The 13726-nt window shown below is 43.8% G+C and overlaps 1 protein-coding gene across 3 annotated transcripts in view; it reads right to left on the bottom strand.

The window, feature by feature from the left end:
• LOC118588480 (protein HIRA) overlaps window positions 1-13726 on the bottom strand; it is an 81384-nt gene that overhangs the window by 27454 nt on the left and 40204 nt on the right. For all 3 annotated transcript variants that reach the window (XM_036194803.1, XM_036194804.1, XM_036194805.1), the window contains 4 exons: window positions 12631-12846; window positions 11145-11230; window positions 4730-4924; window positions 2808-2969 (listed from right to left, as the gene is read on the bottom strand). In XM_036194803.1, coding sequence (XP_036050696.1) covers window positions 2808-2969; window positions 4730-4924; window positions 11145-11230; window positions 12631-12846 — 659 coding nt within the window. The remainder of the gene's footprint in view (window positions 1-2807; window positions 2970-4729; window positions 4925-11144; window positions 11231-12630; window positions 12847-13726) is intronic.

Below are 13726 nucleotides of genomic sequence, written 5' to 3' on the forward strand. Positions count from 1 at the left end.
AGCCTGTGGCTAGAGAGATCACAGACCCTACTCTAGACGCTACAAGAGCTGTTTTGTTAAATGGATATGATGGGCCTCTCAAAGCGCTTAGGTTTGCGTTCACACGTGAGTGCTGCTGCCATCCTTGATCAAAGATGCTTCTTTTTGCAGTGGGCAGCAGGAAGAGACTTACAACTGGTCAAAGTACTGAGAATAAGTGACTGCTGAGTGCTCATCCACAAATGGGGAAGTGAAGTCACACTCTCATCATATATGCGCAGCTGGAAGGTCTCCAGACCTTGGGGACACAGCTACTGAGGAGAGACCAACCCTGTGTCAGTAAAACTGCCAATTCAAGTTAACCCTCTGTTTCTGAGTCAGCAAGTGTGCTGCTAAAGGAAATGGTGACGGTCCATTAGAACCAACAAGGCAATCATGACATCTCACAGGGAGCACAAGGCCTTTCCATCTACCGTGTTCACAGTCCTCTCCAGTCAGCATGTAGTTCATTCAGTTCAGAATGCTCTCCACTTCCCAGATTCCAGTCCCTTCAAATATGCATGTGAATGCCTCCTCAACAACAGCCCCACCATTTGGGGGTTTCCTGTAGGTGTGTGTCCTCTAGGAAGTACAAGTTTTACATTCAAGGACTTCTCAATAATCTATTTTTAGTTACCTGTACTTTTTAGTAGCAAATCTAAGAAATAGTTGTCTAACTATACATAGATTTGTTTTCTTCTAAGAGTTTTATAATTTTAGTTCTTACATTGATCGATATTGACCTAGTTCTATACATAAAATGATAATTACATTTTAAGTATATTTAAGTGTATTTATTTTATAATCCCCTTCTAACAATTCTATGATCAGATTTGTCAAATTCTAAACTTAACGCTTTACATTCCCTGACATTTTACATGATAGATTTTCTCTCCCTCCCTCCCATCCCTCCTTTCTATCCCACCCCATGACCCTTCTGTCTCTGCTTCCAGAGTGCTAGGAGTACAGGTGTGTACTACCATGCCAAGCCAGACTGCTTCCTCACATGTTTTATTACTTTGGATCTAAGTCCATCCAGGTGATGGTTTACTGGTGGCAAAACCCTTTGGGAACAGAAGAATATCACCAGATTTACATCTTTGCCAAGTGCCCCCAGATGGTAACAGAGCAAAATCCTCTTTTGCACTCACTTCCTGAGTTGGTGACTCCTAGCTGACACACTAACCTCAAGGATACCTAACCCTGGGACTAGTTCAGATAATCTAACTTCTCTGCCATGTTCCTGAGATATCAACTGGGTTTTTCCTGGCACTCCACTCCCAGTGGATGAGCACTTTCCTAAGGGTCTTGACTTTATATATTAGTGACTCAGTTACAACACCTACATGTCTCAGAACAAAGACTTTTTGTCTTAAACTGATGTGGTCATCAAAACTTAAGGTCTTCTGCTAGCACCATTCTGGATATTTTTGTTCACTCACAGATTTTTAGGTCCTGGGTGCTATGAATAATCACATATTTTAGAGATTTGGGTTTGTTTGCTTGTTTTGAGACAGGGGTCCTATATGGCCCTGGTTGTCCTAGTATTTGCTATGTAGACCAGGCTGGCCTCAAACTTGCAGCAATTCTCCTGCCTCTGCTGATCTAGTGTTTAGTAGCAAGAAGGTTTTCAGATTCTCCTTATGGCTGGATAAAGAAATTAGTAAATAAACCCAGGACAGGCTCCAAAGCTACACAGAGAAACCCTGTCTTAGGGGGGGAAAAAAAATTAGATAAAATGATGACATGAAAATGTTTACATCTGAATATAAAAATGATTACAACAGATTGAATACTAGATTCAACAACAACTCCATAAAGCAGCAAACCTGTGCTGACCTCTGGGTACTGTTCTCCAAGAACATACAAGCAGTTATTAGACAAGGAACATCTCTGGACAAGCCCACTGTAGTTTCAGATACGCCAACATCCAGATCTCATAGAAATGTACATCTCATACAAATGTCCATCTTACTGGACATCTATTGTCTAAGTAGCCATTGCAATAGCCTCTGACCAATGTCCCTGCACTTAACTGTAGGTAACATAGATAAAGGGTGGTTCTATCTTGGACAACCAGGCCCTTACTGCCCACAGCAGGGTGTATCCACCAGAGGACTCACTGAAGGAAGGCAGCCCAGCCCATGACTAGTTCTTCTACATTCTAACTCACTAAGACATGCAGTGAGTTCCTCACTGTGGCAGGTTTGGAGGGGGCCCTTCCAGGAGGCAGTCAAACTCAATGCCAATGGCAGAGGCTTGTTCCATGTACCTCGGGAGGACACGTTTCCACAACTCTAAGAAATTAAAAAAACAAACAAACAAACAAAATCACAGCCTATGTATTTTGGCTAATGTATGTTAGGAAGATAGACAAAATGGACAAGTTGTACCAAGTCTGCAGAGCTTAGAGGGCCATATGTCCTACAAAGACCTCATTTAATCTCTTGTGTCTTACTTCACCTTCTGAGCAGAAGGCCTTGACTTGCTCAGTGTAACTACATCTAAGCCTTCTAGTTCTCCAACCACAGTTATGCTCTGCCCTTCTCAGCACACTCTGCGATCCATTCAAGGAAAAAGGACTCAGCAGACTAGAATGCCTGGCTCTTGTGCCTCTTCCCCTGCTATCCTTAGACCACAGTCTCCTTCCGACAGCTCCTTCCAGCCACCTTCCCACTTTCAGCAGCCACTCACTTCTTTCACTCACAGAGGCCTCTGGAGTCTTATTCCCCTGCAAGAGACAGGATGCATGGTGGAAGATCTGGGGAAGGATAACATCTACCACTTACCTTTCAACAGCTGTTGGGATCACACTGGTCAAGGAAGGAGCACCTGGTGTGGCTTTGGACCGCTCTGTGAATCGGGAGTCAAATGCTTTCATGGGTTCAATCTTGGATGGGGTTGTTAACACGGAGGGTGACAATGCAGCAGGAGTAGAGGTAGCATTCATACTGCGGAATAAAGACGGCAGGTTCATCAAACACAAGTGACAAAGGAGTTGAAGGTCTAGGACTTACATAATGTGGAGTCTATCTAAAGAAGCATAAGCTTCAAACTTCTTTCTACAAATACAAGAAACCTCAAAATATAATAATCTACTGTTTCTAATTTTTTTAATGTTCACACATTAAAATTCTGCAAGTCTGTCTGAGAAGTTCAAAGGCAAGTGCATTCACATTTTCTCTTATGTGAAAATTTGTTCTGACAGTTTTTAAGAGTTAGCCTATATGCTGGGTCTCCACAACCTGAATACAGCATGACCACCCAAGTGACTTGACCACTAGCTTTACCACTTCTACAGTGGCTCTAGGGAGGAACGCCCTCACTGGGGTCTTCAAGTCCTGGCCTAATCCTCCCTTCATCTCCAGCCGAGTCTCCTTGGTCCTAAGTGAAATAATGGCAAAGTCTTACACTTTGTGGAATAGCTTGTCCAACCTTCCTCCTGCTCAAACCTCACCCAATTCCTGTGCAAAGCTACTGGGCCTTGGCTTACCTTATGCAAGTCACTCTACTTCCATATGCCTACACCCTATTCTCATACCAGATGCCTGGCAGCCATCCCCGATGGTACTGTTTTCCTACTCCATGAGCTCTGGTTCCAACCCACCACACACTCTGGTGGCACCAGTCCTTCCCAGACACCCCTTGCTTTGCCTCCTCTCAGATGTGCACTCATCATTTCCAATGAGCAGTGACAATTATTGCTTGGTGCCATCATGCCAGAGCCCAGAAGGAGGCAGCAGTAACCCAAGATTTGTTCCACTGACTGAGAAGCATCCTTTATCAGATATGAGTATTAGGTGCTCTTTAAATTTGGGTCCTACTACCTATTTGGAACTATCTTCCTAAAATGCAAGTCACAAAGCCTTCTGTCTTCCCTCTAAGAAAAGCCCAGGCTCCCTAGTTCAGAACAGGAACCTAGCCTTTCCTCCCTTTTCCCAATCCATTTAAGGGACTGGGAGCTCTGCCTTTGCCACTGTCCTGGCTCCCAGCCTTCTCCAGTTGTCCTGCATGGGCTCTGTAAGAAACACTTTTTCTGAAAAGTCACAATAAAATCTGCTTGCTAGGCCCCCCAGTGGACAAACGGCTCTTTCTGCAAAAAGATTCTGAAAGCTACCTTGCAACCCTGAAACTGCCTTTTCCCTATTGGAGGACAAGTACCTGCCAATCAATGCCCTGTATACACTTGTTCCTTACAGTGTATATCCCAGAGTAGGAATGTGGCCAATATTCACTCTACGTTCTTACTCATGTTCCTCTAGTCCTGACTAGATATGATGGGAAGTGAAGACAGGGACCCTGAGTAAATTTGATTTTAAGTGTGATGGGGAATCTACATGCTCACAGGATCACCCTGACAGTGATGAACTGTGAAATTCATAGCACAATAGAGGCCAAAGTCAGAAATGTCAGACTATCTCCAGTGTGCCAGAAAGTGGGATCCTGCTGTAGGCAATATCTATCTCACCGGCAGGTCCCCAAACCTTTATAACTTTACCCTCAGCCAGTTTCTCTGTCAAGTCCACACAGCCTCAGGGACTAACTTAAACAAATCTTCCCATCTAAGACCCTCATTTGAAACCAAGCATTTCTTCCCTTTTCTATTGAAGTGGCCATGAACTAAGAATGTGAATGAAATTCTTATCCCTGGAACCATGTCCCAAACCTGAACTTTTCCCAAGGAGATGACTGATCATTGGTGTCTACTAACCTGTCCTTACTGACAGACTCGCCTGTAGGCCTGGCACCAGTGGCTGCCACTGGCTCTGTGCAAGGCTTTGAGGCGCCGAAGGAGGGGGTACTGGAGTCCAGTGGCAGTAGCTGCTGACCGCTAGGAGAGGAGAGCATGGTGCCTGCCAGGGAGCTGGAGAGTGGGATGCTGTTAAAGAATGCCGTGGAGAAGTCCCTGTCATTAACAAGGAAAAGTAAATCAGCACAAAAATGTCACCTCTAGTATTTTATAACTCCCAAATAACATTTTTCTGGGGCTTGAGGTATGGATAATTTGGAAAGTTAAGTTTTAAAAATGAAGACAGAGGCATGTGGATCTCTGAGTTCAAGGCCAGCCTGGTCTACAAAGAGGAATGATCTACAGAATGAGTTCCAGGACAGCCACGTCTACACAGAGAGAAACCCTGTCTCCCCCACCCCCCCAAGAAAAAAGAAAGAAAAAAAAGTTTAAAAAATGAAGCACTTCATATACTGCTTAATTGACTCTAAAGTAAACTAGTAATACATATAAGACTTTGAAAAGACAACCAGGCTACCATCTACAACTGTTAGACGCTACTGAGCCTACACTGCCCCCTGCAGCACCTACAGCACCTCCCTTTTGTAAACTTTCCTACTGAATGGGCATGTAATTTACTTAACACAGTCTCTACTGAAAGGCAGGTTTACCTCCCTGCTTCCATGACACACTGCCTCACCAGGAGGTAGATGTAAGCCCTGAGGACAGAGCCAGGGTGACTGACTCCCTGCTTCTGTGACACATTGTCTCACCAGGAGGTAGATGTAAGCCCTGAGGACAGAGGGACTGAAGCCAGGGTGACTGACTCCCTGCTTCTGTGACACACTGCCTTACCAGGAGGTATGATGTAAGCGCTGAGACTGAGGGACCTGAGCCAGGGTGACTGACTCCCTGCTTCTGTGACACACTGCCTCACCAGGAGGTATGATGTAAGAGGCTGAGGAACCAGAGCCAGGGTAACTCCCTGGCCAATTGCAAGCCCACACATTTGTGCACTTCAGTCACTTCCAAGTACCTGAGTTCTCATCTGCCAAGTGCTTGAACTCTCTCCAGTGGGTTATGATCAGGATTAAAGAATATTATAGAGAGAGCACACAGTAGCTGCTCAAAGACATGGAATTAAATTGCTGTGTAATGTGGGATACATTTGGAGTATTGTAGCAAATGGAATGTTTTATACATGGTTTTGATAAGCATTTCTAAAGCTCTCTCCTTTGTGGTTAAGTTACAAACCACTTAGGAGAGTGCCTGTTTCCCCACAACCTAACAGGTTTTTTTGGTTGCCATGCTAGTGGTGGTGGTTGTGTTTGTTGGTTGGTTTTGTGGTACTGGGATAGAATCCAGAGCCTTACACATGCAAAGCAACTGCAATAACACTGAGCATGATATTTTTATTTTGATAAAAAGTCTTAGTAGGTTACCCAGGCTGGCAGTGAACTCACTTTTTAGCCCTAGGCAGGCCTCTTGAGTAGCCAGCCCTGCAAGGCCCCCACTTACAGTTTAATCAAATTTCTTGCTATCTGTCAATTTGATGAATAAGTAGTATTTTACTACAGTTTTGTTTTGTTTTTTTTTTTCAGAGCTGAGGATTGAACCCAGAGCCTTGCCTAGCAAGCGCTCTACCACTGACTAAATCCCCAACCCCTTACTACAGTTTTGATCTGCAGTTATCTTGATATAACATTAATTTTTTTCATATAGAAACATCTGACTTGGGAAAAGGGAACAAATGAGATAAGTTTTTTTGTTAGCGTTAGATTTTAGCATGGCTAAAGCAATGTTATTTGGGTGTGTTTTAAACTTCATGTCATTTATAGAAAACATCTTTTATCTAGGATATTATAAAGTATTTTTCTACAGACTCTTGTAAAATTGGAAGCAAAAGGTTTTAAGGCCAGCTTTGACACCAGCAATCATGAGGCAAAGGAAGTTGGATTTCTGCAAGTTCAAAGCCAGCCTGGTCTACATATGGAGTTCCAGGCCAGCCAAGGCTACAAAGTGAGACCTTGTTTTTCAAAACGAAAGTTTCAAGTGACAACAAGAAAAAAAAAAAAAAATGAAACAATAAAACAAGCAAAAAATTGCTAAGCTGTAGATATAAATGGCTAAAGAGAGTGGGACCCAATATGGTTTCTACAGTGACAAATCATCCTGGTTCTCATTTACTGAACTAGCCAATGCTTCATCACTAACTGAGACACTGGCTTTAACACTCCCTTCGGGTAGGCATGGTAGTGCACACCTTTAATCCCAGCACTCAGGAGGCAGAAGCAGGTGGATCTCTGAGAGTTCAAAGCCAGCCTGGTCTACATGATGCGTTCCAGACCAGCGAGGGATACACAGTGAGACCTTGTCTTGTCTTGTCTTTTCTCTTTTTTTAACTCCCTTGAAGTAGTTAATGCAAGCACTCAGTTGGTAAACTACTCCCCACAAAATCATGAGGGCCAAAGTTTAGATCTCCAACAACCACATAAAAAGCCAAGCACCATGCCACGTGTAATCCCAGTGCCGGGAGGTGAAGACAGAACCTTTGGTGCTTGCTGGCCAAACCAGAAGAATGAGTAAGTCCCAGGTCCAGGGAGAGATCCTGTCTAAAAACATACAGTAGAGAGCAACGGAGGAAGACACCTATGACGGCTTTTGCACAAACACTTCCAGATGCACACAAACACCCACACACACACTTCCTTAAATATTTAGGCCTTCCTGGAAATTGTATAACATTCCATTGTTCTGCCTACTCACATATCAGTATCTCCCAGGTTTAAAACATGTTATCTTTTATATTTTAATTTCTGGTAGAGTTAGTTTTCCCTAGTCAACCTCTATTTTTTTCCTTCTGAAATATCTCAAATATTACTATTTCTCCATATAACTTCAGAAATTCCGAAAACTATGGCTATTTCTCTTGGTTCACATTAAATTTGTTTAGGAAAACGGGCAGTCTTGATATTGAGTCATCTTAGCTAATCAGTAACCTATCTTTCTAGTTTTACTTTGTTGAGTTTTCTTTAGGTCTCTCAGAATTCTGAGAAGTGCATGTATCTATACTTGCCTCTGTGGAGGTCAAAGGTCAGATATCTTGTCTGTCACTCTCCATCTTTTTCTTTTATAGACATCATTTTTCTGACTGAACCTGGAGCTCACCAACTCACTCAGTTAAAATGGCCAGCCAGTAAGCCCCAAAGATCTGGCTATGTACACACGTACACACACGTACACGTATACACACACACACACACACACACACACACAGGGGCACATGCATGTGCACACACATCAGTACCAAGGATGCTGGGGATAGAAACTCAGGTCCTCACACTTGAGCTGCAAGCAAGCACTTTCCCCACTGAGCATCTCCCCAGTCCACTAAGTAGAATCCTTAAACTTTCTTCACAGATTTACATTTCTTAGCTGGACCTGGCCAAGTATATCTCTAAGCCCTGCTACTCAGGAGGGTGAGGTGAAAAGGTTACTTGTACCTCCAAGTTCAAGACTGTTTTGAGCAACACAATAAGGTGTTGTTTTTTAAAAGGAAAAAGAAAATCATTTGCGAATGCGATTTCTTCCTTTATATCTTGTAAAGAAACTGCTTCTAAAGGTATTGCTTGATCATTTGTATCCAGCAAGTGCCCACACTCTCCAATGTGCATGCTTTCACTCACAGAGTTTCTTCAGGACACGGTTCTACTTTGTAGCCTCCTGCCTCTACTTCCTAAATGCTGGAATACGCAGCATGCAGAAGCACAGTGAGCTTTATTGTTTTCTTTTGCTACCCACAGCATTTCCAGTGATGTTCCTCTAAATCATATCATCCTTGAATAACAACACATTTCATGGTCTCCTTTGGAACTCAGTGTTGACTAACTACAGAGACTCAAGAGGAACATTAGGGAGAGTAAAAAGTCATTTCATTTCTAAATGTGATATGAAAGACTATTTACCAGTTAATGAAGCTTCTATCTACTTTCATTTCATTGAATTTGAAGTCAGAACAATGCTGAATTTTATCAAAATGCCCCTTACAACAACTATAGAGGTGATTATTTCATTTGTTTTGATCAGCTGATGTACAGACTTAAATTATTTCCCACAGTTTTGAACACCGTTACCTAAAGCTTTATTTGATATTATTAGATTTGTTTAATTTTTATTTTTGAGATAGCTATGCTGACCTGGCTGGCCTGGAACTCCCTATGTAGACAAGATAAGCCTAAAACTCACAGATTTCTGTCTTCCTCTGCCTCTCAAGTGCTAGGATCAAAGGTATGCATCACCATGTGCAGCCCTGAAATTAGCATCTCAACACACTATAAGGTTCTCCATATCACTGTGTTATTTAAGATTCTACACTGACGGGCTGGAGAGATGGCTCAGAGGTTAAGAGCACCGACTGCTCTTCCAGAGGTCCTGAGTTCAATTCCCAGCAACCACATGGTGGCTCACAACCATCTGTAATGAGATCTGGCGCATTCTTCTGTATACATAATAAATAGATCTTTTAAAAAAAATCATGTGATAAAATATACCCCTTTGTGTACAGTTACATTAATTAAAAAAAAAAAAAAAAAGATTCTGCACTGACATCCAGAAACTACATGAGCTTGAAATTTATTAAGTTCTTTGTGATGACCAAGTCTATGGTCCAAGCCTGAGCTCACGTGTTCATCTTGCCTGAATAATTGGGACTATGTGGTACACTATAGAGAATCATCATCTGTGTTACATTTGCATGCAAGTTTCCTTTTTATCTACAAACTAGAATATACAACATGTTATTAGAAGGCCCCTATGAAGGCTTCCTAATCTGGTGGCTTTAAGGAGGGTGAACACAATTTCTTCTCTAGCAATATTTTAATTTTAGAAATTTTATTTATATTTATATGTACATATATAAATTTAGAGTTTAGCAAAGTCTCTCATCCTTGATTCTTTTGTTTATTTTTTTTTCCAGACAGGGTTTCTCCATATAACAATCCTAGCTGTTCTGAAACTCACTTTATAGACCAGGCTGGCCCCAAATTCACAAAGCCCCGCCTACTTCTGTCTCCTGAGTGCTAGGATTAAAGGCTTTCGCAAATCACCACCTAGCCAGGAGGGTAACAATTTTTAACAAAAGTAATCCAGTTCTGATACCAGAATTAAGTGCCTAGTGGTAGAAAGGTGACTCGAGGCCGGCCAGAAAGACCCATTACCTCTGCCTCTTGATTGTTGTGAGGCATGAAAAGATCCACTGAATCTAAGTCCAAACCCACCACCTCTGCCCCACCACAGGCCTGCAGTGCTCAAAGCACAGTTCCACACCTGAGTCTACTAAGTTAGGCAGATGGCCTCACCCCTATAAAAGGTAGTAGTGAAGGTTAAATCACCCCTCAGAGAGGAGTCAAGAGAGCAGGTTCTGAACAGGCAGTTGGTACACCTAGCCTGAGAGTTAGGGTTAGCACAATGAATGAAGAAGCCTCTTTAGCTTTCAAGGGAGACAAGGAAGACCTGACTCATGGATGGGCAACTGCAAAATGTAAAGACTACTGTACGGTCTCTGCGAAAGACTTCCTGATGTCCTGCTTTCACAGAAGGACAGCATCCTTTGATTCAGCACATGTCATTCCTAGAGACCAATCAGTACAAACACATGCCTGACCGCACAGATGCAGACAACAAATGTAAAGAGGCCATACCTCCCTGCCCCTCCACAGAACAAGCGATGGGTCTCAGAGCCCTACCCTCTGTCCATCAGTTCCAGTTGAGGAATTACCCAAGAGGACAGTCAAGTGTGTGTTCAAAGATTAACAGTCACAAAAACTGGACACAAACTAGAAGTCCACAATTAAGGAGCTGGTTCGTTAACTTGTGTTGCATTCAGACGATAGAAATCTGGATAATCAGCAAGCAATGCTTCAGAGGACTATTTATTTAGTGGATGAAAGGTCAAGATACAGTAACAAGTGGGGAAAGACTGGAAATACAGATATCAAGATGATAACAGAAGCTGGAGAATGATATTTATCCTCTTCTTTGAACTTTTTACTATCTTTCTAATTTTCCAACTATATATCTCATAATCAGGAAAAAACAAACTGTTATAAAAGGAAGAAATGTAACTTCCTTTCTTGTCCTGAAACACCTTGCCAGGAGCAAGGCCGAGTAGACAGCCAGCAAATGGAGACATCCTGGCCTAGGCCACTCAGTCCCCACCCTTCCACGTGTGTCAGGAGTGTATGGGGAGCTCTCTGGGGACTAGACGGTTTTGAGCATGTGGTGGCTGGACCTGACTCCCCACTTCCATGTTGGCCCCCAAGTCTAACTGGCTAACTGGCAAAAGAGAAGAAGACCTGCCCAGACAAGGTCACAGAAAGCTTTGGGAATGAGTGAGTACCCAGTGTCCAGCTGTGCTATGCAGAGAGGCGTGATTCTCCTCCGACCATCTGCTGTCCGTGTCTCCACTTGTTTCTTCAGAAGATTCTGGCAAAGGAGAGTCAAAGAAGTGAACACCACAAAAGTTTCAGCTAACCACATCCAAATTCAAAAAAATAAAGCTGTTTCTTCTTTTCCCTTCGTGATGAAAACACTTAGCTCTTTTAGGAAATAAATATGAACTACAGTATTGGTAACTGCAGTCTTCACACTACACACTCCAGGACTGAGACATGGTGCTCATGCTGTGTTCTAAGCCCCTGGCACCCCACCCCCCCCCCCCCCCCCCCCCGGTCCTCTCTGCTCCTATGAACTGACCACTTATACTGTCATCAGGCAGCAGTTTGTGCTTCGGTCTCTGTTTCACTGTCAGGGTGTGCATTAAATACGGGTATGTCATGTATAACTCACTATCGTGGTGAAAAATAGGGCTTCTAAGGAAATGTATTCTAATTCTACTTTCTGTAACCTTGTTGATACAAAGAAAGTTAAGTAGCTCTCAAGCACAGACATGTTTAGCAGGGCATGTGCTTGATTTTCAACACAGTGAAGAACAGAAAGCTCCCAGATGAACTGGTTCTAAAAGCCTTCTTCCCTGCCATCAGTACCAGACATGCCCAAAGTTAGGTTGTAAGCACAAGACATCCAACTGCCATTAGGTGCTACAGGGGCCTTAGGATTACACTCTTACCACAAAGTGGGACTTGCAAACCAACTTTATTTATTTAAAAGAAAAAAATTAAAAAAAAAAAAAAAAAAATGTGTCACTCTGTACCACTCTGTGAACTAGAACACATTATACAGCCCAGAATGGGTTCAAATTTGTAGTGACCCTCCTGCCTCAGGCTGCCAATTGCTAGAATTATAGGTATGAGCCACCGTGTCTGGCTTCCACGCTGACTGTTATCACAGCTGCCTTCCTTCATGAAAGGCTTGTAACTGTGATTCCCAATCACACATTCCATCAGAATGACCTGAGAGAGGTTGGTTGACCTCCATAAGCTCCTGGACATGATTTAAGTTCTCAGTAAGCTCCATGTCTCTTCTGCTGCCCTGTCCCATTATCCCTGTCCATCAGTGAAATGCAGGCTTCCAGAAGAAGGGGAGTCCACACAACTCTGAGGGCAAGTAATCTAATTTCTCAGCATCTACTCTCCTAGAGAGACGAGTAGGTGGAGGCTTTGCAGTTCCTGCAAATGACAATCCCTTCTATAGCCCCCTTGGGTAAGACCTCTGATGAAGGTATTTCAAGCATTATTAGTGTGGGTCCCAGCTGGCTATAGGTCTAGCCCCATACTCACCACACACCCTCTTCACCACCACTCATGCCCCGGTCCTATCTCTGTACCCTGTCCAGGCCTCCTGTGCCATGTTCCATCTGTCCATTCCCTTTGCCCTGTCTCTGTGCATGTGCTAATGTCTTTAGTGCCACTGGGCCACGCCCTCACCTTCCTGATGTCTTCCAGACTTTCTCCATTGACCACTCCCGTGACCGAGGATGCTGAGCTTGTCTCTCTAGCCGTGGCATTCTTCTGGTCCAACTGCTGCTGTTGCTGTCTCCGCTGGTACTTGAGCATTTCGGGGTTCTCAATAACAGCTGTAGAAAGCTGGGCCTCGGTCATGATTGCCAGGCTCTTGCCATAGGTGGACTGGTGAATGCGGCTCTGTAGGAAGCAGGGAGAGGTTTGACCATGGGTGTGAGTATCACCATGGCCGCAGCTGCCCACTAGCAGATGCACTACAGTGCTGACTCTCCTGGTTCTAAGAGCAGAACAGCCCCAGAGGCCAGCTCACCATCAGTTCCCACTCAACTGCCTATCACTGCCTAGACAAACCTGTCAAAATCTCTCATCTTTCACAAGATGTTTTCAGCCTTCTATGCATCTACAGGTGGGGAGACAGGGACAAGAAATCATCTTCTACACTGACTGGTGCAAAACCAATGACATGGGTACTGCCTCAACTGAATGCAAATGCCTAACCTGGCATCACACCAAGAACCCTGGTCACTCTCACAGAACCAACCTGCTCTCTCTGCTCTGGTGGGTGCCATCCACAGGGCAAGAGGTCCCCATGCAACTAGCATTGTCCTCAAGAGCACAGGAGGCTTCTGAGCTACCCCATCATGGTACTCTGAGCAGGATCTCCTCCCAGCCCTAGGCCCTTGTTAACCCTATGCCATAAGGAGCCAGATAGGAACCTCAGGAGAGGAGGGGCAGCACCCCAGAACACCATAGTAACAGTTTTCATTAAACTATGCTGAGAAGTGGACCCACAAAAAGATGTGCAAATGACATCACTATACCCTGCCTGTCTAGTCCCTAGGACATAGGGACTAGAGATAACAGGGATCTGGCTCACACCAGATTTCCAGTTAGTAGCAGCTTTCTACAACAGGGACTTTGAGACTAACTCCTCGAGGACCTGTGCAGCCCCGGACCGTCCCGTCCACCATCCTGTCTTCTGTTCACTCTCTCAAATCAAACCTCTATAATCCAACCTTTGCCTGACCAAGATTTTTCTGGAGTTCCTTAAACACAGGGT

Source organism: Onychomys torridus, chromosome 8 (genome assembly GCF_903995425.1).
Source record: "Onychomys torridus chromosome 8, mOncTor1.1, whole genome shotgun sequence".
Classification (NCBI taxonomy): domain Eukaryota; kingdom Metazoa; phylum Chordata; class Mammalia; order Rodentia; family Cricetidae; genus Onychomys; species Onychomys torridus.